The sequence below is a fragment of the Leptonychotes weddellii genome, chromosome 4 (genome assembly GCF_054177405.1).
Source record: "Leptonychotes weddellii isolate Sample4059 chromosome 4, ASM5417740v2, whole genome shotgun sequence".
Classification (NCBI taxonomy): Eukaryota; Metazoa; Chordata; class Mammalia; order Carnivora; family Phocidae; genus Leptonychotes; species Leptonychotes weddellii.
In genome coordinates, this window is record NC_138372.1 from 95776430 (window position 1) to 95802537 (window position 26108).

Consider the following 26108-nt stretch of genomic DNA (forward strand, 5'->3'; position numbering starts at 1 on the left):
GAGGGAGCACCTGGCCAGTCAGCAGGCAGGGGAAAGGAGTGGCTGACAGAGCGGCCTGGCAGCAGGAGGGGACAGGGCGAGAGACCAGAGGAACAGGGTCTGGAGCCTTAAGGAGGAACAAGTGAAGGGAAGGGGACCAGCGTTTGCCAGGCACTTTGTGTAAATCCATGATTTTCCTCGATCCTCACAACAGCCACCATTATTCCAGATTTACCCATAAGCTACATGATGCTCAAAGATATTACTGACTTGCCTGAGGACAATAAGTGGCTGCCCCATGATTTGAACCCAGGTCTTTGTGACTTCAGGATGGTGTGTTTTCTACCTGACCAAGAGAGGTGACAAGAACAGGGCTTCTCTGGGGGGGAGTGGGGGGGGGTGCCGCTCCTCCAGGAGGAGGTCAGACTCATCCCATGGTTCCTCAGTTCCTGAGGCCTCTGCCCGCTTAGCCCCGGCACCTTGCTGCCTTTCCCTAGAATTCCGTGGCTTGCTGATGCCTCCACATTTTCCTCGTCTGTCAGGGGCCGTGTTGCAGGGCTGGAGGGGTGTGTGGGGGCAGAGGAGCAATGGGAGGGGAGAGGCCAGGAGAGACACTGCACTGCACTAGTTGGAGGAAGTAGAGCCCCCAGACTCGGTGGGCGCACACTGGGGCCCGCACGGAGGAAGGGCTCTGCAGAAGGCTTCGGGACAGAATGAGGCTGGTGCAGGTCCTGGATGCCACTTCTGTCCTGCACAGCCTCGGTCCAGAGTTTGATTAGCTGGGCCTGGCTCTCCTGGTTACCCAACAGGCTGGCTGGCCAGGGGCCAAGATGCAGTGGGGCGGCTCCCTGGCACCTCCTCCTGCTCGCTCCCGGCTGGTAAACAGCAGAGCAGGAGGCAGCCGCGCCACAGCACGTGGCACCTGGCGTGGAGAGGGCAGGCAGCTGTCCCTTCCCTCTCCTGCCCTCCCATCTCGCCATCCTCCACTCCCGCCCCACCCTGGAGCTTCACACTCTGCTACCATCAGCACCTCCATTCCTGGGTGACTCCCAGGGCCTCCCAATGGCCGCAGCTCGAGGGACAAAGGTTAGACGCGTAGAGAAGGACTTCCCAACTCCTAGGATGGTGGGCAAGGGGATAGGGAGTGAGGAAGAGTGGAGTGGCCGCTTTTGGGGACCTCCTTGTGCCAAGGGTCTGACAGTGATGTATCTGTGCCTCTGATTACCCCCATATCCTTTTGGTATACGCATGGCCCATGCATCTGTGTGGCCCACATAGATCTGTCTGTCTATCTATCTATGGCCCACACTTCTCTGCACAGAACAGGATGCCGGTCTGTTTTGGGGCTCTCCCCCTCAGGCAGGCTTGGATTAAGAGGCAACGCTCTCCAAAGCACCACTCCACCTAGTGCCCTCTGGCAGACAAGTAGAGCCAGCCAGAGGCAGAGGGACAGGGGTGCGGGGGAGGATTGGGGTCCTGTTGTATGGCTCTCCCCTTCCCAGCCCGATGATTGGCTTTGCTTCCACTCAGGATCCTCTCTCTGTGTCTCTCCCTGCCCGCCCCTCCCTGTCTATCGTTCTGTTTTCTGTGCCTCCCCGTCTTTTCTCCTCTTCCAGCCTCTCTTCCTCTGTGACTCTGGGTCTCCCAGGGCCCTTTCTGAGCTCCCGGTTGGGGGCACCATGCCAGGTGGTCTGGCCACCCCCGATACCATGAGTATGGCTGCCCCTCCCGGCCACTCGTGCCACTGCGCAGGGTGGGGAGGAAGTGACCGGGGGTTTGGAAGACAGGGTCCTGGCCTCTAGGCCTAAGCAAGTCGCATGCCTCCTGGACATTCTTGGGTCTCCACCCCTTCCCTGTGCTAAGCATGGATGCCTGGGGTTCTTTCTCCCTAGGGCAAGAAGGTACCATGATCATCCTTTTGGGAAGTCCACCCTCATGCCTAATCTTCTTCCCTCCTGCTGCAATCACAGCCCCTTTTCTGGAGGAATCAGTCCTTTCAAAGCCGGGCAGTGGTTTTTTTCCTCCTCGAATTCATTCTTACAATTCTTATGCAAGGAAGAGGCTGATAGGGATCAGAGAATCATTTCACCCCCCACGTGCCCAAGTTCCCTTATCAGACTGGGGAATCTCAATGCAGGGGGCAAGCAGCCTGGAGGGGGTAGAGGGTGGTGGTGGTGGCTTGGAACTGGGGAGCAGTCACCGACTTGTTTTCCCTTCCTCCCCACCCTCTAAACCACAGAAACCACTTAAAGCTCAGTGCAAGCCTGCCCTTCCAGGGAGGGCCTGAGGGTGTGAAGGTAGAAAGTATGTGGGGCCTGGACAGCCTGCAGGCCCCATACTGCCCCAGCCCCATCCTTCAAGGGCCACCTCCTCTGGGAAGCCTGATTCAATGATGAGGACAACTTTTCTTGGGTCCCGGAGAGACCTCAACCCACGGCAGTGACCCAGGGAGGGGGCTGTACCTCCTCCTCCCTCAGCCATTAAAAAAAGCACAACCTAGGCTCTATCAACATCTGTAGAGCTCACGGCCTCCACCCCTCCCCCTTCCTGTCACAACGGCCACTGTGGGTGGAGGGAACCGTAGGAGTTTGACCCCAGCTCCTGGCCCTGAACTTTCCATGGTGGCCCTGCCTGTACCACTCATCATCTGTCAGGTAACATCTGTGGTCACTTAGCCCAGGACGCAGCAGGGAGTGCTGAAAGGCGGGAGCTGGGAGTTTTGGAGCCAAAAGACTTGGATAAGAACATGGCCTGCTATTTATTAGTCTTCAGTGAGCACACCAGTAAAAAGGGGACGATAGTAACTGTCCTGTGAACAGGCTTTGAGGCCCCCTGCAGTGTGCACACGGGGGGGCGGGGGGGGGCGGTTCTTAGCACCTTATTTGTCCCGGGCACGTTTCTGTGGCTTTAGCTAGCCAGGAAGTTCCTCCAGGGACGCTGGCCTCCAGCACAGGGGGCAGCTCACAGCTGTGACCTGAGTGAGTTGCTCTTTGAATCCCCACCTCACAGCCTCCTCTGAGCAGCAGGCTGGGGTTGGGGGATCTGGGGGAGCCAGGGTCCTAAACCTTCCCTGCAGCCAGGCCATTCCCAGGCCAGTTTACTTAACCTCTCTGATCTATCTCTCAGTAAAATGGGAATGACAATACCTACCTTACGGGGCAGTTGTGATGATTACTAGGATAACACAGATAAGCTGCAGCACCTGGTCCAAAGTATGGTGGTTAAAAAAAGTGGTTTGGGCCCATCCCTCCCTCTTTCCATTCCTATAGTCTTCCCTTCTCTTTATCTGACTCCCCTTTCCTAGGAAGCCGCTTTCTTTTTCTCCATAACGTTTTACCAAGTAACTTTTTTTTTTTTTTTTTTTTTTGCATTTTACTTATTCATTTTCTAACTTGTCTGATCCCTATGCCTGTTTTGATCACTGGCATCTCCATGGGGCCTCCCTACCTTGTGTTGCAGGAATGCATGAATGAAAGTTAAATGACCTCTACGTTTCTTTCCAGGGACTTTCAAATGGACATCAAATCCAGTTGTTCACCAAAGGCTGTGATGGGGGGATTTGGGGCTGAAGTAGAAGGACAGTATTAAGGACAGAGCTAGACCCATGGGTGATTTCACAGACTGAAAGAATGGGAGCGCTGTCATTCTAGGGAAGGAGGAGACTCCTTTCAGAGTGACCTGGGTGGGAGGTGGCCGCTGACTCTTAGAGATAGTATAGTGAGGGGGTTAAGAGCCCAGACTCTGGAACCAGACCCTCTGGGTTCAAATCCTAGCTTTACTCCTCACTATAGGAGTAAAGCCCAAGGTCACATTGGCTAACAATAGTACTTAATCCTCCTGGGAGTTGCTAGGAGGTATAAATGAGTTGACTAGTTGTAGAACAGTTCCTTGCTGGGTGATATTAGCCCTTATTATTGTTTGGTCAATACTACCACCTGGTGGACAGCTGGAGCAAGGTTTCCCTGGCCTTGGGCTGGGGCAGCTGGTGGGGGCACCTAATCAGGGGAGGGAGAAGGCATCCCAGCGATCTGACAGAAGTGCGTGTGTGTTGTGTTAACATTACACATGCTGAGGTTTATCGGGATCCAGCAGGCTCATCCCTGGCTCAAGGCACCATGGAAACTGAGAAAGGGCCCAAAGGGGAGGGGGAAAGAAGCTGGGTTGGCCCAGTGCCTTCCTCCTCCTCTCCCTCCCTCCCTCCTTCCTTCCTCTAAGCCTGGCCTGAGCCAACAGGAACCAACTCCAGGGAAGGTGAAGAGAGAGAGAGAGAAGAAGAAGAAGAAGAAGAAGGTCACTGCTGACGTCAGGGACATTCAGGTAGGAGGTAAACACAATCTGACCTACATTTATCCATCTCCTTCCCCACCCTCCCCCTACTCACTGGGGTAGCTTTTTCTGGGCATCTTTGAGAAGAGCTCTCACACTCAGGTAGGACGCCCTCCCCATCTCAATCCCTGGGACATTTTATCTCCTCCATTCAGTCCTCAAGCGCTACTCAGACACTTGGCTGCACCTTCGCGCCCGGGGTGGCACAGGCATAGGCAAGAGAGAGGACACCTAACTCAGCGCTGTGTGCTGACATCTCCTGACTCACTCTCAAGGCACAGAAATTGCATCTCTCCCCAGGACAGATGTGGGTACAAGTGGGGAGGAGGTAGGTGAGCGGCGGACTGCTGATTTCCCCTGTGCAGCCCCAAGGAACCCCCTGGGGGGAAGGTGGCTAATGTTGGTTTCGGTCACAGAGCTTTTTCTGCAGTGATGGGAGGGACCCCTGAAGGGGTGGAGGCCTTTTTGGACAGGGCCCTACCCAGCCCAGACCTATTAACCTAGCTTCAGCATCTCTTGGGGATGGAGCCCAGGACTGCTGATGTCTGATTACTCTAATGCTCACTCAAGTTTGAAAACCACCACTTGAGGTCTGCTCCAACTCAGCGTGAATGAGCTTCTTCCATCCCTGGGATAGCCAAGACTGAGGGAAGAGAGCAGGCTGTAGATCTGAGTGTAGGGTGCCGACAAGGGGAGAGACCCTGCTAAAAACAGACATTTTATTAGCAAAAATAAATACAGGCTGGGCAGGTGAAAAGAACGAAGACCTCTCTGAGGAAGAGACAGTCTCCCAGTCTACAGGCTGAGATGGGCAGGCGCCAGGGAGGTCCCTGGACCTAGCCCCCCACCCAAGGGGGGCAGCAGGGCAGTGAGGGGCGTCTCACACTCCCCCAGCAGCACGTCTCTGCGGAAGCCTGCGCCCCTGTCCAGCACCTTGGCCCTCAGACTGCGGGCGGCCAGGTCTGGCGGGCCCAGCCCGTCGAAGAAGAAGTCCTCGTTGAAGATGGGGTTGGCGCTGCATTTGACCACGCAGCTCCGTTGGCCCCGTGGCCGGACGCGCGGCCGCAGCGTCAGCACCACGCAGCAGCCGCCGCCGCCGCTCCCGGGGCCGCCGGGGGACCGCGGCAGGCCCTCGGCGCTCACCAGGCGCAGGCGCAGCCGCCCGGGCCCGGCCTGGTAGTCGGCGGAGAGCCGCAGCTGGCCGCCGCGGGGCGCGAGGCGCAGCACGCTCTCCTTGGTCGGCCGCAGCTGGCAACGCAGGAAATCCAGGTGGAAGAGCGGCGGCCCGGGCGGCCCCGCGCGGCGCGGCGCGTGCGGGCTGGTGTCGGCCGAGCTCGCCTCCTCGGGGGACAGCGAGTGCGGCCGGGGCCGGCCGGGGCCAGGCCGCGGCGAGCCGAAGGGCGACGAGGCCGTGTCGCTGTCGGCGGCCCGGCAGAGGCGCAGGTCCGGGGCGGACACGTGCAGCCGGGCGTGCGCTGGGGAAAGCCCCCGGGCGGGGGCGGCGGCGGGCGGCGGCGGCGGCGGCGGCGGGTGGAACAGGGACTCGCGGCGGCGCGTGTGCGGGCTCTCGGGCAGGAAGGCCCAGCCTTCGCGGCCCGCCAGGTGCGGCAGCGAACAGGCCGCGGGGAGGCTGCGCCCGGCCGGGGACTCGGCGCCCCCGACGTCCGGGAGCCGAGGCGGGATGCAGAACTGCGGGATGCGATCGGGAGTGAGGACGTTGGGGCAGGCGCGCGCGGGCGGGCCCGGGGCTCGGCGCTTAGGGAGCAGGCTGGACGGCGCCCATCGGGGCCTGGACTCCGGGGGCCCCAGCCGGTAGCCGGCTTTCTCCAAGAGCCACATGCAGTGGGGTCCGAATTCCGCGAGACCGAGTACGTGCAAATTCAGCGTTCCCGGTGGAGGCCTGTGGAGGACAGAAGAGGGCCGGAGGTGGGTGATACTGAGCACATACACCGGTTGGTCGACCACGGCGCACTCCACCCCCACCCCCGCGCCCGGTACACGGGCCCCTATCTGAGCAGGAAAAACAAGGGGGGCGGTGAAGCCTGGGGGCCTGGGGAGAAATGGAGGGCACTGGACAGTCACATTTTCAGACGCAGGCCTTTAGACACCCGCGATCTCAGACTCTGCCATCAGTGCTAAAGATGCTCACTCACTAAAGAGTTAGAAGGCCCAACACACCCACTAGAACTCCAGGCTACTATTCGGAGAATGGAGGAACATTCTCAAATTATCAAAAGGTCTGTAGTCACAAACTCGGACACGGATCCCAAACCCTCCTGGTACATCCTGCTCCCCTGAAGAGACGCAGAGGTCCTTGGCAGGCTCATCCCCTTCTCCCTGGCCCATCCCGAACTCAGACTCTCCTCCTAGGTCTTGTGTGGCGCCCCTGGGGCTGCCTTCGCCCGGACCTGGGAGCAAGGCTCTCCAGCCTGAGCCGTCCTTCGGCCCCAGCCCCCCTGCTTCCTCTTGCTCCTCCCTCTCTTTTCTGAGTGGCTCCCGGCCAGAAGCCCACTCGCTGCACAGCTGACTGCTGTCCTGGGAGCACCCAGGGCCGGTCCCAGGAGTCGCACCCCCGGGGGCCGGGGGTCACAGAATACCCTCCTCCCCCAGCCCTGGTTGTCCTGCTCCAGCCTCCCAGCCCCAAGGCATCCCGAGTCTGCAGGGCGGAGCGGCCGTTGGTCCGCCACTCCCACTCTCCACTCCTTCCCTCCCTAGGAAAACACTGAGCACAAAGGCCCTATTGATTCTCTGCCACCCCCAGAGCCGGCTCCCCGAGGATCCGCCGCCGCTCGCTCACCGCGCCCCCGCGCCCCACCCGCGGGACCGCGACGTTCCGAGCGTCCGCCGGCCTGGGAGTCCGAGCCCACAGCGGGCTCGGTCAGACGGCCACAGCGCAGGCCTCACCTGTGGGCTGCCGCTGGTTCCTGGCCTCCGGCTGGCTGGTGTGCAGAACCTGGAGGGGAGCAGCTTCCTCTCCAGCTTGCTCCCCCAGTCCAGTCGTTCAGGGAGGAGTTGGCAGGGGCCTCCGTTGCCTACGTCCGACCTCTTTTCCTGGATAAACAGAGCTCTGTCTCCACGGTCATCAGCCCAGCCTTAACTCCTTCCTCCAGGTTTCTAGCAGCAAGCCAGTCCTGGGTCCCAGCCTCCTCTGCTGGCCCACTAGGAGGGCTGCGGTGAAGAAAAAGGAGGTCATCAGTGGGCAGTGGCCTCCATCCCTCTGTGCTGCACGGGCTGCACCCTAGCCTTGCTAGCAGAAACCCATAGCCGTGGTCACACACACTGCATATTGTGCAAAGCCGTCCTTGCTGGAATCCTGCTTTGGCCCCCATTGTCCTAGTCTGGAGCCATCGCAATAGCTCTCAGACAGAGTGACTTGCAGTGACTAGTTCTCTGAACTACATGCCCCAAGGAAAAGTGATCAGGATCCAGATTTCTGGACATGGAGACACTGAGGACAGAGCTGGTTCTATCAGTGGGTCGAGCTCCGGCTGGCCTGTGTGCCTTGTCGTTGGCAGAAGGCTGTTCAACTGCAAAAGTGGAGGGTGCCTCTCCTCCCTTCCCCTCCCCTGCAAGCGGATCCTAGGAAGCACAGGCCGCCACTGGCAAGATCAGCCCCTCAGCTGCACCCACCATCCCTCAGTCTCTCAAAGACATCAGGCGCATTCTCTCCTTAGGATCTTTGCATAGGCTGTTTCCCCTCCTAGGATGACTCCCCACTTTCATCCTTCAGATCTGGAGGCCCTCCCTGACAACCTCCCATCTAAATAGGGGCTTCTGTTGTATGCTTTCCCAGCACCCCATACTTTTCCTTTCTGGCATTGGTCACAGGTTTTTTTCTTCTGTGATTTTTGTATGTGATTATTTATCTACTGTCTTAATTAGACTGTAAGTGTCATGAAGACAGTGCTTAGCACAAGGCAGGTGCTCAATCAGGATTTGTTGAATGAATTAATGACACTAAGCAGAATTATACCTGAATCAGTTTATTCATCCATTCACTGTGTAGGTGCTGGGGATATATAGAATGGGGAGCAGGCTAAGGGGAGAGACAGACAATAAACATTCAAACAACAACAGGATGCAGGAAACAAGATGGTTATTTTGACATCTGATACTTGAGAGTTTTAAAAGGGCATGTGTTTCTTTTTTTTTAAAGATTTTTATCTTTATTTTTTGATAGAGACAGCGAGAGAGGGAACACAAGCAGGGGGAGTGGGAGAGGGAGAAGCAGGATTCCCGTGGAGCAGGGAGCCCAATGCGGGGCTCCATCGCGGGGCTCCATCCCAGGACCCTGGGATCATGACCTGAGCCGAAGGCAGGCACTTAACGACTGAGCCACCCAGGCACCCAAGAGCATGTGTTTCTTTTGTGGAGATCCCTGGTGACCTCAAACCCTCCAGTTCCGTGGCTCCTGACTCAGCTCAGCCCTGGTGTCCTTTCTGGGGAGGGTGGTCTGTGTGGAGTGCTGCAGCCAAGAACTCTAGGCTTTAGCATCAGTCAGATGGGTTGAGGATCCCTCTGCAATTTACTAGGGGTGTGATCTCTGGCACATAACTTAATCTCTCTGGGGTTCACCTTTCCCATCTGGAAGAGGGAGAGAACATACCTAACTCTCAGAGTTGGTATGAGGATTAAGTGAGATAACACATGGGCATCAGTTCAGCTCACTTCCGCTAAAAGCACAAGAAAACAGAAACCCCAATTCAATCTGGCTTGATGACGACATTTTTGGCTTTTATAATAAGAAGTCCAGAGGTAGGGTAGCATTCAGGGAAGTTTGATTCTGCGGCTTCATTCATTCATTCAGTTACAGACTACCTACTGTGTGCCAAGCACTGTGCTGGACTGGAGGATATAGCAGTGAGAAAACAGGTACATCTTCTAGCCAGGTGAAGTTGATACTTTAGTGGAGGAAGAAAGATAACAGACAAAAAAAATTAGCAAAAAAAGTACAGTTTATGAGAAGGAAATCAGTGTTGGGAAGAAAATAAAGTAGGGAAGGATCATAGAAGAGCACTCAGTTTTAAATGGGGTGGTCACGGATGGCCACATTGAGAAGGGAATATTTCAGTAATGACATGGAGAGAGGAAGGTTTTCTGAGGGAAAAGCATTCTAGGCAGAAGGAATCATCAATGAGCGGTGCTCAGCATGCCTAGAGTGTTCAAGGAGGCAAACTGATCAGCATAGCTGGAACAGAATGAGTGAAGGGGAGATGGAGTCAGAGGGATAATAAGGCCCGATGCTGTTGGGACTCGTAGGCACATAAAAGCAGTGACAATTTTAGCTTTTATTTGAGCCGAGGAGTGATATGACTTGCCATATATTAAAAGGGTTGCTGTGGTGAGAACAAAATGAAGGGGATAAGGGCATAATTAGAGAAATCAGATAGGAGACTATCAAAATAATCTTTGCACAAGATGATTGGGGCATAGATCAGGATTGTAGTAGTCAGTTTCTAGATCTGTTCTGAAGATCAAGTCAATAAATGGATCCATCCCCGTATAAAGAGAAAGAATGATCCAAGGTTTTTGGCCTGAGCAACTGGAAGAATGGAGTTACCATATGCTGAGAAGAGGAAAGATTAGGAGTTCAGTTTTGGGTCTATGAAGTTTGAGAAGCCTGCCAGACATCTAAATGGAGACATTGAGTAAGCAGTTGCATATATGAACCTGGAACTCAGAGGAAAGGTCCAGACTGGAAATGTAAGTGTGGGCACCAAGAGAAATGAAGATGGAATTTAAAGTCAAGAGACTTGATGAAGTGTAGGTAGAAAAGAGTAAGGATCCTGGGCTCAAGGTTCAAGACTGAGTCCTGGGCATGCCAACATTTTTTTGGAAGATGTTATTTATTTATGAGAGAGAGATAGAGAAAGAGATTGAGAGAACGAATGGGAGGAGGGGCAGAGGGAGAAGCAGACTCCCCGCTGAGCAAGGAGCCTGATGCAAGACTCGATCTGGCATCTGGGATCATGACTGAGCCACCCAGGCATTGGGCATCATTTAGAGGGGAGAGGAGGAGAACCAGCTGTGCCAGATGCTGTGGCAAGATCCAGTAAGGTGAGGACTGAGAATCGATCATTGGATTTAGCAATGCAAAGTCATTGGTGACTTTGCCAAGAGCAGTTTCGGTGCAGTGGTAGAAGCAAAAGCCTGGTTGGAGTGGGCTGCAGAAAGGTTAGGGGAAAGAGAGAGCAAAAAACCCAACAAACCTCTCTTGAAGAATTTGCTGAAAGAGCAGGGGCAGTGGGGTAGTGGCCAAGCGGGAAGTGGAATCAAGAGAGAAGTTTTTTTTTTTTTTTTTTAATTTATTCATTTGAGAGAGAGAGAGCATGAGCAGGGGGAGTGGCAGGCAGAGGGAGAGGGAGAAGCAGACTTGCCTCTGAGCAGGGAGCCCAGGACCCTGGGATCATGACCTGAGCCAAAAGCGGATGCTTAACCAACTGAGCCACTCAGGTGCCCCCAGAGAGAAACTTTTAAATCACAGAAATAATGGTATGTTTGTATGCTGATGGGAAAGATTCCATAGGAAGGGGAAAATTGGTAATGTAGAAGAGACAAAGGAGAATTAATGCAGCAATATTCCTGAGTAGACACAAAGAATAGGTATTGCGCATGAGAAATCAATCTGGAGCTTGTCCTTTGCTTGCTGTGTGGACAGCTCACCCAGTTACTGGAGAGAAGGTAGAATAACTGAGTAGAGGTAGAAGGTGGAGGAGTGGGTGGTGGGAACTTGTTCCCTCTGAATGCTTCTAATTGCTCATGAAGCAGGATGCAAGGTTACCAGCTGAGAGTGATGATGGTTGGCGGAGGAGGTGACTCTAGGGCTTCAGTAGAAAGGACCAGGAAAGGAACAGTCACCCAGGAGGACAGGGGAAAGGCAAGGTGGCTGCTGGGCAGTATTGCAGGCTCGCCTAAAGGATAGCAGCCATGACTTTATGCTGAGACCAAACAGCGTGGTTGTGAGATTTTTCTCCAGCTGTGTTCATTTGTACAGATGCAGAGGGAAAATGGGCAGAGATTTGGTTTAGGATTGTGCTCAGTCGTTGACAATTCCCTTTGGTCTGGCTCTCTTTCTCCTTCCATTTCCTTCTCTTGGTGGTTAAAATCAAGGGCCATAGAAGAGTGCACACCACCTGGGTCGGACAGCAGTGGGACTAAGAACTGGGTATAGATCATCCACAGCCTGACTGCATCAGTCAGGGTTTGGTGAGGAAAATAGCACCTGCTGGGCAGTTCAACAGAGGGAGTTTAACACGGGGAACTTGTTACAAAGGTGTTGAAAGAGCTAAAAAGGCAGATAGGTTGGTTAGGATGGTCTAGCAGGATCTGGAAGCGTGGAGACACAGCCATTACTTGAGTTGCCTTTCAAAGCAAGGAGAAGGGGCAAGCTACCCTAACTTCTTGCTACTTCCCACCTTCCAGTCTGCCACCAGGGCCTCTCAAAGACAGGTGACAAAGGAGCCTTGGGAAATGCAGGTTGTAGGCACTGGCCCTGCACAATCTAAGGCAGAGTACGGGAGGAGTAGGGGTCTGAGAGCCAGCAAGCAAATGACTGGCACACGGAGTGGCCACAAGTTGACTTAATGGGAACAAGAAGATATCAGACCTGGAAGGAACTTAGACATCACCTCACCTGTCCTTCCATTTGTATAGAGCAAGGAAAAGACCCAGAAAGCAATGACGTGCCAAACAGTAGCAGAGTTGAAGCTAGAAGTCAGATCTTTGATGTCAAGGAGCATTGTTTTTTACTTGGACCCTAGAGTTCTTTGGACTGGAGCAGACATGCTCCCTTGAATGGGGCCCGGAGCACCGCCTCTTCACCATCACTGCCACTCCTGGAGAGTGTCACATGTGACCCGAGGCCCTGATCTCCTTCTTCCTGCTGGTGCCACCGTAGAGGGACGCCTGGAGGACTGGGCATTACCGAAATCATCTGGGTTCAAGCCTGATGAAGACTCAGGCAGGGCACAGGACTTTCCTCCAAGTAGGCAGGCAACTGCTCTAAGACTCCCTGGGCTTTTGGGTCTCACTAAGCTGTCTTTCCATGGCTTTGAGCATGGCCTAATAGCATGATTTGCTACAATGCTCACTGTGGGCACTGGCAGGTGATGGGGTTGGTGGTATACTGTGACTTACAGCTCTGGCTCCTTACGTGAGACCTTTGATGAATGACTTAGTTCTGTAGTTCCAGGAAGGCCTTCGGGGCCCTTTCTTTAAGAGCTGGTATGAGCTACCAGAGTTTCCTGCCTTCTTGAATTGGTTATTCTTACACTTGCATTATTCACTCTTTGGTTCTCTTGACACTTGACTCAGGAACCTGGAGAAAACATATCCTCTGCTTTTTTTGTTTGTTTGTTTTTAAGATTTATTTATTTGACAGAGAGAGAGAGAGAGTACAAGCAGGGACAGCAGGAGAGGGAGAAGCAGGCTCCCTGCTGAGCAGGGAGCTCAATGTGGGCTTGATCCCAGGACCCTGGGATCATGACCTGAGCCGAAGGTAGATGCTTAAATTACTGAGCCACCCAGGGGCCCCTATCCTCTGCTTTAAGCAGAATAAACTGCCACATTTGCCTGAATGACTAGTTGGATTCCACTCCATCTACCTTTACAGTAGTTGCATTCCAGATGAATTTTTTTTTAAGTGTGCAGGCAGCAACTCCCCGTTTCTGCCTAGAAAGCTGTAAGACTTGACCTCCTGGAGAGGAGAGGCATTTATCAAAGCCCTAGAGCCTAGGGAAGTGTTCCAGCAGCTGATAACCTTATTTCCCTTACCAATATCCCTGCCTGTCCTCCTGGCCTTAGCCAGTCAAGGCTGACATTCCCAGCCCTGCTGTGGGGTCTTGCCTGAGAGCTTCCCACCTCTCTAGATTTCCACCCTGTGCCAGGATGGGGGCCCCAGCTCCTGGAACCTCAGTCTCATCCTGAACTTGAATTCTTCACTTCCCAGGATAAGGGTTTGGATATGGACTCTTCCTTCCTCCGCCCATCCTCCTCTCAAACGGAGACAGTGGTTGCCAGCTACGCACCAAACCCTTTTCCCTTTCTTCCCCATGTAGCTAGACCATATTTTCCAACCAACCTCCCTTTGTTGATTAGTGGGGCCTCATGACTGAGTTCTAGTCAATGGAAATACTTGGAGGCTTGGTCCCAAACACCTCTCTTGTGATTGTCTCTTCTCTCATCTGGCAACTGGATATCAACATCCAGGATGATTTTGGAAGTCATGTGTTAAAGATGGCAGAGCTTTTGTCAGCCAGATTCCTGAGTGACTCCTAGATACCAAGAACTGGACTTTATGTCTCTTCTATTTAAAATATGGGTTACACTGGGCCCCTGGGTGGCTCAGTTGGTTGGGCGACTGCCTTTGGCTCAGGTCATGATCCTGGAGTCCCTGGATCGAGTCCCGCATTGGGCTCCCTGCTCGGCGGGGAGCCTGCTTCTCTCTCTGGCCCTCCCCCCTCTCATGCTCTCTCTCTCTATCTCATTCTCTCTCTCAAATAAATAAATAAAATCTTAAAAAAAAATATGGGTTACACTTCAGAGATGTAAAGGTTTACCTGTCTCAGTATTTGGCTTTACCACATCTAATAATAAAATCCTTTGTGATATGTCCCCTTGGAGTTCTCATTCTTTGGTAACACTTCTCAAGTCCTTGGACCTCTTCCTGGGCATCCTCTGCACCCACTTAGTTTTGATGGCATCCTGCCTGTCCCTGAGGCAGCTGCTCAGTTTCCCACTTCTCTCCTCTGCTCAGAGGAGCCTCTGGCTTCTCCCAGATGATGACTGCCTCCTCCAGTCTCTATTCTTCTCCTTCATGTCAGACCAGTCCTCCTCAAAAATGTGCGCTAGCCATGTTCTTTTTTCTCCTTTACCACAGTCTCCTTGCCTGACTTAGCGCCATCATCCTGTAGTCCTGCTAGCTGGCTCATGCCCTCCCCTCACCCCAGGTCAGTATACTCCAGACCCCCGTTTTCCACCAGCGGTTGGGCCTTCTGCATGCCTCGGCCCACATGTACCGGGTCGGTTTGTTCTGATCCCCCAGTGGCCTATGGCAATCATTGCCCTTCTTCCAGACCTCTCTCCCCACTGAGGGCCTTGCCTCCTGTTTCACTGAGGGTGCTGAAGTCCTCTGGCATGAATCCCCTCAACCTGCCATCCTGCTATGCACTCCCCCTTCTACTCCTTCCTTTTTTGGTATCAGAGTTGCTGCTGCTGTCTCCAGCGGTGCTCTTGATCCATCTCTGAGACCAGATAGCTGTTCTGCTGGATGACACCTCTCTCCCTGCTAGAGTTTCAGCCTCTCTCCACTGGCTCCTTCCAAAGCAATTTATAAATATAGTCAACCCTCTTTCCTTAAATAACATCATCAATAACAACAACATTCCTAGAAAGAATCATCTAGATTCACTTTGTCAGTCCCATCCATTTTTTCATTCACCATAATCTGGATTTTGCTCCCACCCGGCAAAGAAGACCCTCACCTTCCTCATTGCCAAAGGCCAAGGCCTGTTTTTAGTCCCCATCTGTCTTGCCTTCTTTTTAACATTTGACACTGCTGACCTCTCCCTCTTCAGAATAGTCACTCCTGTCCTATCCTTGGTCTCTGGTGGCTTTTGTCCTTTGCCCAACTGCAAGTTCTATCTATGACCCCTTCCCTAGCCTTCATTTTCCCCCCTTCCCCTCCTTTCACTCTATACTTCCCTCCCAGGGGTTCCATGTCCGTTTTTACATCGATGATTTACAGACTGAGGCAGTTGTTCATCTGTCTCAAGCTCCAGACCACAATATCCAGGCTCCTGCTGGTGCTCACCATGTGGCTGAAGTACCATGGGCACTTCAAGCTCAGTGCGTGGGAAATGAAGCTTTTTATTCACCCCCACCTCAAACCTGCTTCTCTGCACTCCTGGTAATGCCACCTGCAATTCCTAGGCCAGAAGCCTGGAGGCATCCTGGAAGACTCTTCACAAATCCAATACCTATAATTAGTGGCAAAGTCCCACGCTCTTTTGTTTGTAACATGTTCCATCTTTCATCTTCAAAGCTCTGACCCATGGCAGGCCCTTACTATCTTTAGCTGGGGGCCGTGCAGGGGTCTCCTAACCAGGGGTCCCACCTTCAGGCTTGCTGACCCTCCCTTTACTGCCACCAGAGTCATCTTTCTAAGAAACAAAACTTTATGTCACCGCCCCCCCCCCAGCCTATACCCTTTAAAGTCTTTCCTCACTGTGTGCTTGGTGCCTCACCCAGGGCCCGGCACCTGCAGGTGCTCAGAAGATCTCTTGGCGCTGGCTGGGGAAGTGGGTGTGTGGGAGGTGCTGTGAGGATTCTGATTTCCTACTACAGAAGGGTCTTAGCCTGAGAATGAGGCCACGAATCTATTTATTCAGAGGAACGCGCCCTCTCCTTCCCGTCACCAGTCACTTCTTGTGGACCCTCCCTGCCGTGCAGTGGGTCCCAAGCGGGCAGGGCAGTCAGCAGGAAGGCACAGTGACTGTTACTGGAATGACTCCTCTTCCAGCTGCAGCTGCAGGAAAACACCTGCAGAGAAGAGGACAAACTGAGTGTCAGGAGCTGGTTGGGGTGCTCTGCGCATTTGCATCCTGTCACCTGGTGCCCAATCCTGTCCTTGTGGAACAGGTTGGGCCACTCCTACATAGAAAAGAATCCTAGCAGGGTGCTCCTTCATTGGAGTCTACAGCAGGTGCCCGGTCCCACTCTAAAAAGCTGGATCCCAGCTTGGGAGCACATCAGCATTCTTCCTTCCATTGGTCCTGAGGGTGATGGTGGCAGGACAGAGTCTGGCGCTGAGGCTGAGAACCTCTTTACCTGAGCACTTAGCATAGACTGTCTGCTGGTCCCTGCTCTGGGCGATGCACGACATGTAAAGCTTCTGGTCCTCGATCTTTTCCACGTCAACTTTCAGTACAGCCAGAGAGCCCACAGGGATCAAGCTGGAAGAGGAGGTGGCTTAGTCCATCCCTCATATGAATCCCTGGCCGCCATCCCTTCACCCCTCTGTTTCCCCAGCCTTCTCTTCATCCCACTCTGCCTCAAGGAATAAGTGACTCAGGGCTCGCGGCCCACTTGCAGACTTCCAGAGTCTGATGGCAGAGGCTGTGCTCTGGCCGGGAGTAGAAGATCAGCTGAGCAGTGGCTTGGGAAGGAGGGTGGCAGACAGGGCTCCCGCACCCAACCCCTGAGCATGGCCACTCCTCAGTGATAAAAAGGGCATGACTTTGGCCAACGCCCCAAGGATCCATACTTACTTTTTGAACCTGATGTTGAGGCTTACTGTGAATAGCCCCTCTCCAGCCAGGTAAGCAGTTTTAGAGAAGGTCTCGTCCATCATGGCAGCCAGGGACCCCCCATGTGCAAACCTGGGGGTGGGGTGGGCAGGAACAAGGCCAGGGCTGCAAGCTTCCCCGCCACCCACCCTGATCCTGATGCGGAGCCATCCTGCCTCTATCTTTCTACAGGAGAAGAAAGGAAGCAGAGCAGGATCCCAGCTGATCAAACTGGTCCAAGTCACTTCAGCTTTTCTCCCATGTTGCTTCAGCAGCATGAGCAACGCCTGACATAATTATTTTATTTCGTCAGGAAAAATGTGAGGTTTTTTTTTTTCTTTTCTGATAAAGTTAATGGAAAGGGGTGCCTGGGTGGCTCAGATGGTTAAGCGTCTGCCTTCTGCTCAGGTCATGATCCCAGGGTCCTCGGATCAAGCCCCATGTCGGGCTCCCGGCTCAGCGGGGAGCCTGCTTCTCCCTCTGCCTCTCCTCCTGCTCATGCTCTCTCTCCCTGTATTTGTGTGTCTGGAATGAATAAATAAAATCTTTAAAAAAAAAAGTTAATGGAAAAACATTTTTTTTCTGATTCATCACCTAATTGCTGGCAGCAATTGCCATCATTTGGAAAGGTGCGCTCATACAAGGGACGGAAAAGCCCCTGTGCTTTTCGGCTTGGGCTCTGAGGCATGGCCTTGGGCCAGCTCCCACCTTACCCATCACTACACCAGGGCCAAGCTAGCATGGATTACCCTCTTGTTCCCACCACCAGGAGGGGAAAGAGCTGGGAGCCATGGAACCACACCAACCTGGTTCGACTCCATGCTCCACCTCTCACTACCAGTCTGATCTTGAGCAAGTTGCTAAGTTGCTGAGTTGTTAAGTTGCTGAGTTGTTAAGTTGCTAAGCTTTTCTGAGCCTAAGTTTTTCCACTATGAATTCTGAATAAAAATAATTCCTATTTCGGGCGCCTGGGTGGCTCAGTTGGTTGGGCGACTGCCTTCGGCTCAGGTCATGATCCTGGAGTCCCGGGATCGAGTCCCACATCGGGCTCCCTGCTCAGCGGGGAGTCTGCTTCTCCCTCTGACCCTCCTCTCTCTCATGCTCTCTGTCTCTCATTCTCTCTCTCTCAAATAAATAAATAAAATCTTAAAAATAATTCCTATTTCATCAGATTACATGAGGTAATATTTATAAAACCCCCTACTTCCACATGGCTTGAAAGAGGGAAGAAGAAGTTGGTGCCAAAGAACCCCAAACCTGCTCTTCCCTTGTTATCCTAATTGGCCAGACAGGGGACCCATTGGCAAGTGTGTGGATTCTGCAGGATAGCTCTTGATCAGCCAGCAACCTATTCTTCCTCATTGCCTAGGTGGATACTTGTGACAAAATAGAAAATATATATTGGTCTCTGGCCTGGATTCAACACAGTGCTGTTGAAATCCTCGTCATTTCCTGGGTGATGGGAGTGTCTTGTTCTACTGAGGTGACTCTGGGCGGGCTCCTGAATGGCTCCTGGATGGAGCCCCAGAAAGACGAAGCCATGATTAGAAGCTCCTAGAGAAAGAAGAAGGGCTGGAAATGGAGTATATGATGGTTCATGCCTGCGTGAGGAAGCTTCCATAAAATTCCAAAGGTATAGGGTTCAGAGAGCTTCCAGGCTGGCAAACACAGGCCCAGTGGGAGGGTGATGCACTCTGACCCCACAGGGACAGAAACGCCTGCGTGTGCTTGGGATACTCCCAGACCTCGCTGTATGCATGTCTTCATCTGGCTGTTCTTCTGTATCCTTTATCATATCCTTTAATAAACTGGTAAATATAAGTGTTTCCTTGAGTTCTGGAAGCCTCTCTAGCAAAGTAATTGAACATCAGGAGGGGTTTCTGAGAACCTCTGATTTGCAACTGTAGGGGCCAAGGCAAGCTGTCCCAAGATGGGCCACTCTGGCGTGAATATTATTTTGAGCTGAAGGCAATCGAGACCCTGTGGGCTCAAGAGAAACTTTTGCCCCTCCCTTCACTTACATAGAAGAATTTAAATTGGGGGTCTTTCCCAGAATAAAGGTTATCACCAGAGAAAAATTTTACCTGAGTGACCCATCTGTATGGCAGGGCAAGCAGCTAATTACCAAACATCTGCTCTTCTTCTTATTGCCCTGTGAAGTGCATTCCTTCCCTTCAAAGTCCCAGACCCCTGTCCCCTGCTCCTTAGTTCAGGATGACATGTAGTCTTCATTTTGCCTGTCTTTAGAATTTCCGTGTCTGTGTGGATTGCCTGTATGTACACTATTAAATTTGACTTTCTCCTGTTAATCTGTCTCATGTCAATTTGATTCTTAGTCCAGCTGGAAGGACCCTTGAAGGGGACAGGAAATTCTTGCTTCCTGACATAGCCAAGTCAGACAGAAGTTGTGGGAACCTGGTGGCCTGCTACTTGCTCTTGGCATCTGAAGTGGGGTCAGGCTCGTGGACTGAGCCCTTACCCTGTGGGATCTGATGCTGTCTCCAGGTACATGGTGTCAGCATGGAGTTAAATTGTAGGACACCCAGCTGGTGTCACAGAATTGCCTCATGTAGGGAGAAGCCTCTCCCCATTTGGTGATCGGAACTATCAGAAGTAAAGGTCCTGTATGAGTAGTAAAGGAGACACATAGGAGAGAAAGACATAGTAGTTGAGAACCGGTTTTTTATCCCTACACAGTAGACTGGACTGGGTATTTCTTTTTCTTTTCTTTTTTTTTTTTTTTTTTAAGATTTTATTTATTTATTTGAGAGAGAGAGAGAATGAGAGAGAGAGAGCACATGAGAGGAGGGAGGGTCAGAGGGAGAAGCAGACTCCCTCCTGAGCAGGGAGCCTGATGCGGGACTTGATCCCGGGACTCCAGGATCATGACCTGAGCCGAAGGCAGTCACTAACCAACTGAGCCACCCAGGCACCCCTGAACTGGGTATTTCTTTCTGTTCAGTATGAATCTCTTCTCTGAACCCCTCAACCCACTGGCTTCAGTGTTGGATGGTCCTCCTCTGCCTCTCCTGCCCCACTTCCATGAGCCCCTAAATAAAAATCAGCTACACTTCACCCCCCATCCCTGCCTTCTGGTGTTTTCCTCTTCAGAATGAAGGGCATTCCTGACCTGTGTAGGGCTCTGACCTAGTCCCCCAGCAGCTGATGCATCAGTGGGAAAATCATTGTCCTCACCGAAGATGCCTTTGGGATGGCCAAGGTGACCAAGGGCTGCAGTCTGAATCCATGGCCTGTGGAGGTGCTGACATCTATTAAGATCTCTGAATTTAACTGCAACTGAGTCCCTCCCAGGCGTTGGGACCCTAAAGCTGCCCCCCACCCTTCTGTCTCCCTTGTAGGAACTTTGGCACCACCAATAGCCTTCAGTGACTGTCTAAAGAAGGAACGGGGATGCAGGAGAAGGCAGACGACCATGGACTTGGTGGCCCAGTGGCCTTGGGCAAGAGGCTCAAGGCCAGCTTGCTCTCCCTTGTGGAATTTACCTAGTGTGAGTTCCTTCCTGGGCCTATCCCAAGTTTGAAGGCAGCAGAGTATAATGGAGAGATCAATGGATTGGAGTCCCAGGTCCTGGATTAGAGACCTGATCTGACTTGGTTGTGTGTACTACTGTGCTACCTTACCTCTGTGTGCTTCAGTTTGCCCCTGGGCAAAAGATGAAGTCTGGAAATATGGTGTCTGAGAGCTATATTGTGCCATATGATTTGTGAGTACATACACATAGTTCCAGGCATTCTGGCAGTCGGATATTATTGCCTCAGGTTTCAGGTAAGAAGGCTGAAGGCCAGAGGTTAAACTGCTTGCTTAGGGTCCCAAGGCCAGCAAGGCAGAGCAGGACTGAAAGCCTGGCTCCAGATCTTGTCCTCTTCCAAGTTCACAACACCTTTCTCAAAGTGGCCTCTAAGACCACCGTCTTATTGGAAAAATTTCAGACCTCCCTAAGGAGGCTCTCCTTATCTGCACAATGGGGACTGGACCAGATGACCCAGAGTGCCCTTCCAGTGCCCTGGTGTTGAGACAGAAGTCCAGTGCTCACCACCCCACCTAGCTCCTTAGGGAGAGGTACAGACTCCGGGGCCCAGTGTGTGGCTCATCCATCAGCTGAGCCAAGCCCAGAAAGCAGCCAAGAACATCCACCCAGGCCCTGCCTGTGGCTTACCCTGGGGCCCCCTCCAGGTAGGGGCCAGGTTGGAAAAGACAGATGGACTTCTTCTTGGATGGGTGGAAAAAAATGACATACTCGTAGCCTTGTCCTTCCACTTGGATGCACCTGGTGAAGATGCGCCAGTCACTTTTGTCTAGGGCGAGATGGGCAGTGTCGTAGCTGGAGAAGGGGGTGCATGAGTGCGGGGGGCCCGGTCACGATGCAGGGCCGGTCATTCAGCACCATGGGTAGAGCCCTGCCTTAGGCACAGGGTCCAGGAGAGAACCAGAGGACACCCAGCCTCTGCCCTCAGGGAGCGTTCAATCTGAGACTGGAGACACAGCCCTCTCCTCAGGGACCCCTCAGTCTGGAGGGAGAAATACTCAAGGAAGTTCCCTGGCTGAGGGGTAGAGATAGGCTCATGGCCAGATCAAGACTTTAACAGACCTTAAACATGGGAAATTAAAACTATACCATGTAATTCACATATAATTCAAAATAAAAACAGTACTGAACAGTAAAATCGGGATGCTTGGCTGACGCAGTTGGTAGAGCATGTGACTCTTGATCTTGGGGTTGTGAGTTTGAGCCCCCTATTGGGTGTAGAGATTACTTAAAAATAAAATCTTAAAAAAAAACACCACAGTAAAATAAGTGCAGGAAAGTCCACCAAAGTCCTGATTTTTGCCCCCAAAACAACTACTACAACTACATCCTTTTTTGATGGATATCAAATATTTTGAAAAAAATTATTTTGGTGACCCTGCTTTGTGGCATAAACACAAAGGCCATCTGCCTACTGCACCACCCATTCATCAGTGGGCAGGAAAACCACATATATAAATGAGAGAGACAAGAAAACAGGGATGTGCATGTACACAGGCACACACACGCATCTACACACATGAAGAAAGCTGAAGGTGGAAAGTTCTATCCATCTGATCTGGTGGGTGTCTGGGGAGACTGGCTGTGGACCCAGTAGAGCAGGGATAGTGTGCCAAGGCCTGCAGTGGGGGAGGCAGGCCCTAGGGCCTTTACTGGGTAGAGAGGAGGACTTGGGATAAGGCTTGACAGTATGGAAGAACACCCAGCGAGAAGGCAGAGGGCAGGGGGCTGAGGGGCTGTGCTCAGGGGGTGGCTCTTGGCTGGGAGCAAAGGCCGACACTGGGTTGTGTTCTCTTGGATGGGAGGAGGGAAGCAGAGATCAGAGAGAATACTCTTCTCTTCTCCTCTACCTGCCTGGGGCTGCATCATCAGAGGGGGGTCAGACACAGAAAGACCTTCCAGCTGAGAACTGGAAGGGAGCTTGTGGATCTCCTTCCCAAGGGTCAGGAGAGTCAGCACAGTGAAAGAGACTGGCTGAACCCACCCGGTGGGCTGGGGAGCAGGTATGCCCAGAGGCCTTCCCAGGCCAGGCCCTACCTGAGGCCACTGCTAACCCAGATGGGAGCTTCAGCCCCTGGATGTGGTCTCTGTTGGACTTGAAGGAGGGCAGTTTGATCCAGCCGTCAGTCTTGGTCTTCTCCAGAAATTCCTGGTACAAGTTCAGCATGTCTGGACACCAGCTGGCATTGGGAAGGGCATAATCCTTCAAATCTGTCTTCTTCAGACAGAATCTTGAGACCTGGGAGGGAAAAATCGAGGAGATTAAACAGCTTCCTGGGGGATGGGGGCTGCTGTTTGGGCTGTGGGACCTCTAGGTGGTTTGCTCCTGGGTTCTTGGCTCCTCAAGCCCTTCCACCAGTGTTGACTTACAGGAAGCGGCCCATTTTCCTTGCAGAGGGCTAGGAGACACCTAAGGGTGACTGACAAGGGGACGCTAAGGTGCAAAGGAAGGAAAAAAAAGGAACCAGGGCTGACAAGTAGAGGCATACTGCTCTGTGGTGTGCCTTACCACTGTCCTGTTTAAAAACCCGTGAGCTGTTCTTTGAAGCTAAGAACTGGTAGTCTAAGCCCCACTGTACAGATGGGGAAACTGAGGAAATATGGCTAAGGTTGCCAAGCTTGTGAGTATAAGAGCTGATGATCAGACTAGAGCCTGTCCTCAGACACTGTCCACCCTAGGGGGTGCGACCAGTGGTGGAGGACCATGGCTACCACCTCCTTACCTCAGGGGCTATCCCTGTTCTGTCTACAACTGTGGGCCTGCCCTGGAAAAGTGGCTCCTTTGAAACATGTTTCGAGTGCCCATAGAAGTGTGAAACTATCTGTGGGAAAAGCGAGCCCTCTGAGGCATCAAGCACTCATGGACCAGTAACAACTGTGGGCAGTAGGCTGGCTGCTCACCAAACCTCACACAGGACCATCCATCTGGAAATGCCCCAACTCAGTTGCAACGGTCTGAGTTCCACAGGAAGAAAGTGACTCATCGGTGGCCACACGAGTTTCAGACCAGGACGAAAGTGTCCTGGTGGTCTTAGTTTTGGATCTGGGCTCCTTAGTCTCCTTTCCCTTCCCTTCCCCTTCCGTTCTTTTCCTTTCCTTTCCTTCCTTCTCTTTCTGCCTGCTTGCTTTTCCTTCCTTCCTTCCTTTCCTTCCTTCCTTCCTTCCTTCCTTCCTTTCCTCCCTTCCCTTCCCATTCTTCCTTCTCTTTCTGCCTGCTTTTCTTTCTTTCCTCCTTCCTTTCTTTCTTGCTTTCTTTCTCTATCTCCCTCTTTCTTTTTCTTCCTTCCTTCCTTCCTTCGTTTTTCTTCCTTCCTCCCTTCCTATCTTTAGGCCCCACATGGGGCTTGAACTCACAACCCTGAAATCAAGAGTCACATGCTCTACCAGCTAAGCCAGCCAGGAGCCCCTTGATCTGGGTTACTTGATATCCTAAGAGCACCTTCCCTTTGCCAAATCAAATAGCTCCCCAACACACTGCCCACTTGCCCCAGCCATCATCTGGGAAGAGGAAATTTGGGGTGCTCCTATGCCTTAGGCCCCCAGGAGAAGGGCTGCCTACCTGGCTGAGCTGGGAACTTACTGACCAGGGAGTCCGTGGAGGATCCGAATGCTGAGTTGGGGTTGAGTCTGGGCAGGACCTGGGGGACGCCAGGAAGGACTCTGTGCCGGCCAAGTCTTACTGCCACCTGGAAGCATCTCCTTATCATGGCTGGGTTCTGAGGTTGGGGCTGGTAGGACTGAGAAGGTAGCAAAGCGAGTGAGTGCTTTTTGGATGTACCTTGGTGCTGCGGGGGCGGCCACCTCTGGCACAAACCTCTCTCCTTTTTGTCACCAGGCCTTCAGCAGCAAGCTGCCTCAGCAGATGATTAGGCAAGGCTGGACTGGTTTGACACAACACCCACAGATGTTTGGAGCCTTTAGCTGGTCCCAAGCCCCACCCAGCGCTCAGGGAGAAGTAGATGCTGCTTGGGCATGAATGCTGAACAGGACTGGCCTGAGTCCAGAAAGAAACATTTGTTAAAGAGAAAAAAGTGCATAAAGAAATAGCATATGGTACATGGGGCCTTGGAGAGCTGCCCTGGAGTGTTTGGGGGGCAATCCAAGAACATTCCAAGAAAATTCCCCGAAACGTAAGGGAGGTCTGTCTCTTGATTGGAGAGTGTTGGTGGAGTGTCTGTGTGTGTTGGTGGAGACTTTGTGGTGCGTGCTCTGCAGCAAGACCATGTAAGACCTCTGTCTGGTATGGTCCTGGCACCCAGAAAACCAACTCACCGCCCTTAGCTACCCCTTCTTATATCCCAGACAAGGGGTCACACAGAGAAGCCTCCACCTGCTGGGCCCTGGAGGGGATACTGGTGAGAAGGAGAAGGTCTTAGAGGCAGAGACAGAAAATCATTTGGGAGCAGTCAGCTTAGCAAAGGTGCTCTCAGGCTTTGGGAACCCCAGGGAAGGGGATGGGTGCTGGGGGTGAGGTGGGGAGCTGGGCAGTGGAGGCCTTGTCACTGGAAGTCTGCAAGAGAGATAGCTTTCAGTGGAAAGAGGGGAGGAGCGTTCAGCTAGTGTCTGCAAGGCTGTGGGCTTTTTTGGTGGTGGTTATTTCTTCTATTGAATTAAAACTGCCAGTTTTCAACTAGAAGTCCTAGTTTTTAATTGACTGGAGAAAAGCATGTTGTGAAAGTCAGAACCGTGCAAAGGTGGAATTATGATAATGATGGTGGTGGTGGTGGTGATTTGGGGCAGTTTCTGAAAAATCAAACTGACTTAATAGGGAAGTTTACAGGTTTTGCCCCACTTTCTGTATTTGGCTGCCCTGGAAGACTAGAATAGAAATATTTTCCTCATGTCCTGTGAAGATTTGAATGAAGTTTCTTCAAGGACAGGGAAACCGGGTTTTTGATTGATTCAGTCTCTGGATCTAGCCAAAACTATTCGAATTCTTTGCTAACATTTAAAAAACAGGGAGTGTCACACAAAGCCGGTCAAAGACCTCCGGATGAGGAAGAAGATCTGGCAGCAGGGCACGTCCGTTCCTGTGCAGTGGCAGCTGCCTGGGGCCACACCTCATGCCCTCTGGCTTGTCCCAGGCTTCCCCCGGTACCTGGCACCCCTTCATTCCCTTGCAGTCTCTATCTGTGCTACTTGATGGAAAAGATGGGACTTGAGGAGGAGACGAGAGAGAAAAGAAGAATCTCAGAAAGGACTGGAGAGGAATCTGAGGAAACGGGAGTAGGGAGAAGGAGGGGCTCCATAGGAGCCTGATCCCAGGAAGGTGGCACTCGCTGTCCTGATTCCAAGAAGAATCAGTACCTGAATCTGATCATTGACCAAGAGCCACGTGGGAGTTGGGTTATCATCCTTGCACAGCCTGACTTCCCTTGCAGATTGTGTACCCCAGTGGGATCAGCATCTCTTGTTGCCTGATTAGAAGAGGAACACTCTTTTTTTTTTTAATTTTATTTTATCAAGTTATGTTAATCACCATACATTACATCATCAGTTTTTGATGTAGTGATCCACGATTCATTGTTTGCGTATAACACCCAATGCTCCATTCAATACATGCCCTCCTTAATACTGGGCTAACCCATCCCCCCACCCCCCTCCCCTCTAACACACTCAGTTTGTTTCTCAGAGTCCGTAGTCTGTCATGGTTCATCTCTCCCTCCGATTTCCCCCCCTTCATTTTTCCCTTCCTTCTCCTAATGTCCTCCATGCTATTCCTTATGTTCCACAAATAAGTGAAACCATATGATAATTGACTTTCTCTGCTTGACTTATTTCACTTAGCATAATCTCCTAGAAGAGGAACACTGTTTGTGAAATAGTAGAAAAAATATATAATGGTTTCTGCCCCTGGTTTCCGAACACAGCTCCTAAATCCCTGGGAATTTTCTGGGTGATCTGAGTGTCTTTTGTTCCAATGAGGCAACTCTGGAAAATGAGTCTCCCGGATAGCTTCAGGATGGGCACTG

General features: G+C 52.3%; 2 protein-coding genes and 1 long non-coding RNA gene across 5 annotated transcripts; 1 reads left to right on the top strand and 2 right to left on the bottom strand.

Moving 5' to 3' along the window:
- Position 1: 1 nt before the first annotated feature.
- On the top strand, positions 2-13916 carry LOC145720891 (uncharacterized). Its single transcript, XR_014144155.1, has 3 exons — positions 2-4296; positions 4461-4633; positions 12066-13916. It is a non-coding gene; the product is annotated as an uncharacterized LOC145720891 (long non-coding RNA).
- Positions 5028-6957, bottom strand: C2CD4D (C2 calcium dependent domain containing 4D). Its single transcript, XM_081815963.1, has one exon. It carries the CDS (start codon positions 6142-6144, stop codon positions 5101-5103), a length of 1044 nt encoding a protein of 347 aa, XP_081672089.1. The 5' UTR covers positions 6145-6957; the 3' UTR covers positions 5028-5100.
- On the bottom strand, positions 7215-25724 carry THEM5 (thioesterase superfamily member 5). Of its 3 annotated transcripts, XM_081815972.1 has the most exons (6): positions 23721-25724; positions 22174-22375; positions 20767-20905; positions 16572-16682; positions 16132-16256; positions 15499-15843 (listed from the first exon to the last, which is right to left on the bottom strand). In XM_081815972.1, the coding sequence occupies exons 1-6, from the start codon at positions 23841-23843 to the stop codon at positions 15800-15802; spliced, it is 744 nt and encodes a 247-aa protein (XP_081672098.1). In that variant the 5' UTR covers positions 23844-25724; the 3' UTR covers positions 15499-15799. The 3 variants fall into 3 exon arrangements, with proteins under 3 accessions (XP_081672099.1, XP_081672098.1, XP_081672097.1); XM_081815971.1 differs by lacking the exon at positions 15499-15843 and having other exon boundaries at positions 15850-16256; XM_081815973.1 differs by lacking the exons at positions 15499-15843; positions 16132-16256; positions 16572-16682 and adding an exon at positions 7215-7473.
- Positions 25725-26108: the final 384 nt, after the last annotated feature.

Bases quoted from the DNA above. Each gene is read 5' to 3' on its own strand.
- THEM5 (XM_081815971.1), bottom strand. From the start codon at position 23,843: ATGATAAGGAGATGCTTCCAGGTGGCAGTAAGACTTGGCCGGCACAGA. The intron at 22,376-23,720 runs GTCAGTAAGTTC...TTTCCCTCCCAG, and splicing joins GATCCTCCACGGACTCCCTG to GTCTCAAGATTCTGTCTGAA. The intron at 16,257-16,571 runs GTAAGTATGGAT...CTCCTCTTCCAG, and splicing joins CTCAACATCAGGTTCAAAAA to CTTGATCCCTGTGGGCTCTC.
- C2CD4D (XM_081815963.1), bottom strand. From the start codon at position 6,144: ATGTGGCTCTTGGAGAAAGCCGGCTACCGGCTGGGGCCCCCGGAGTCC.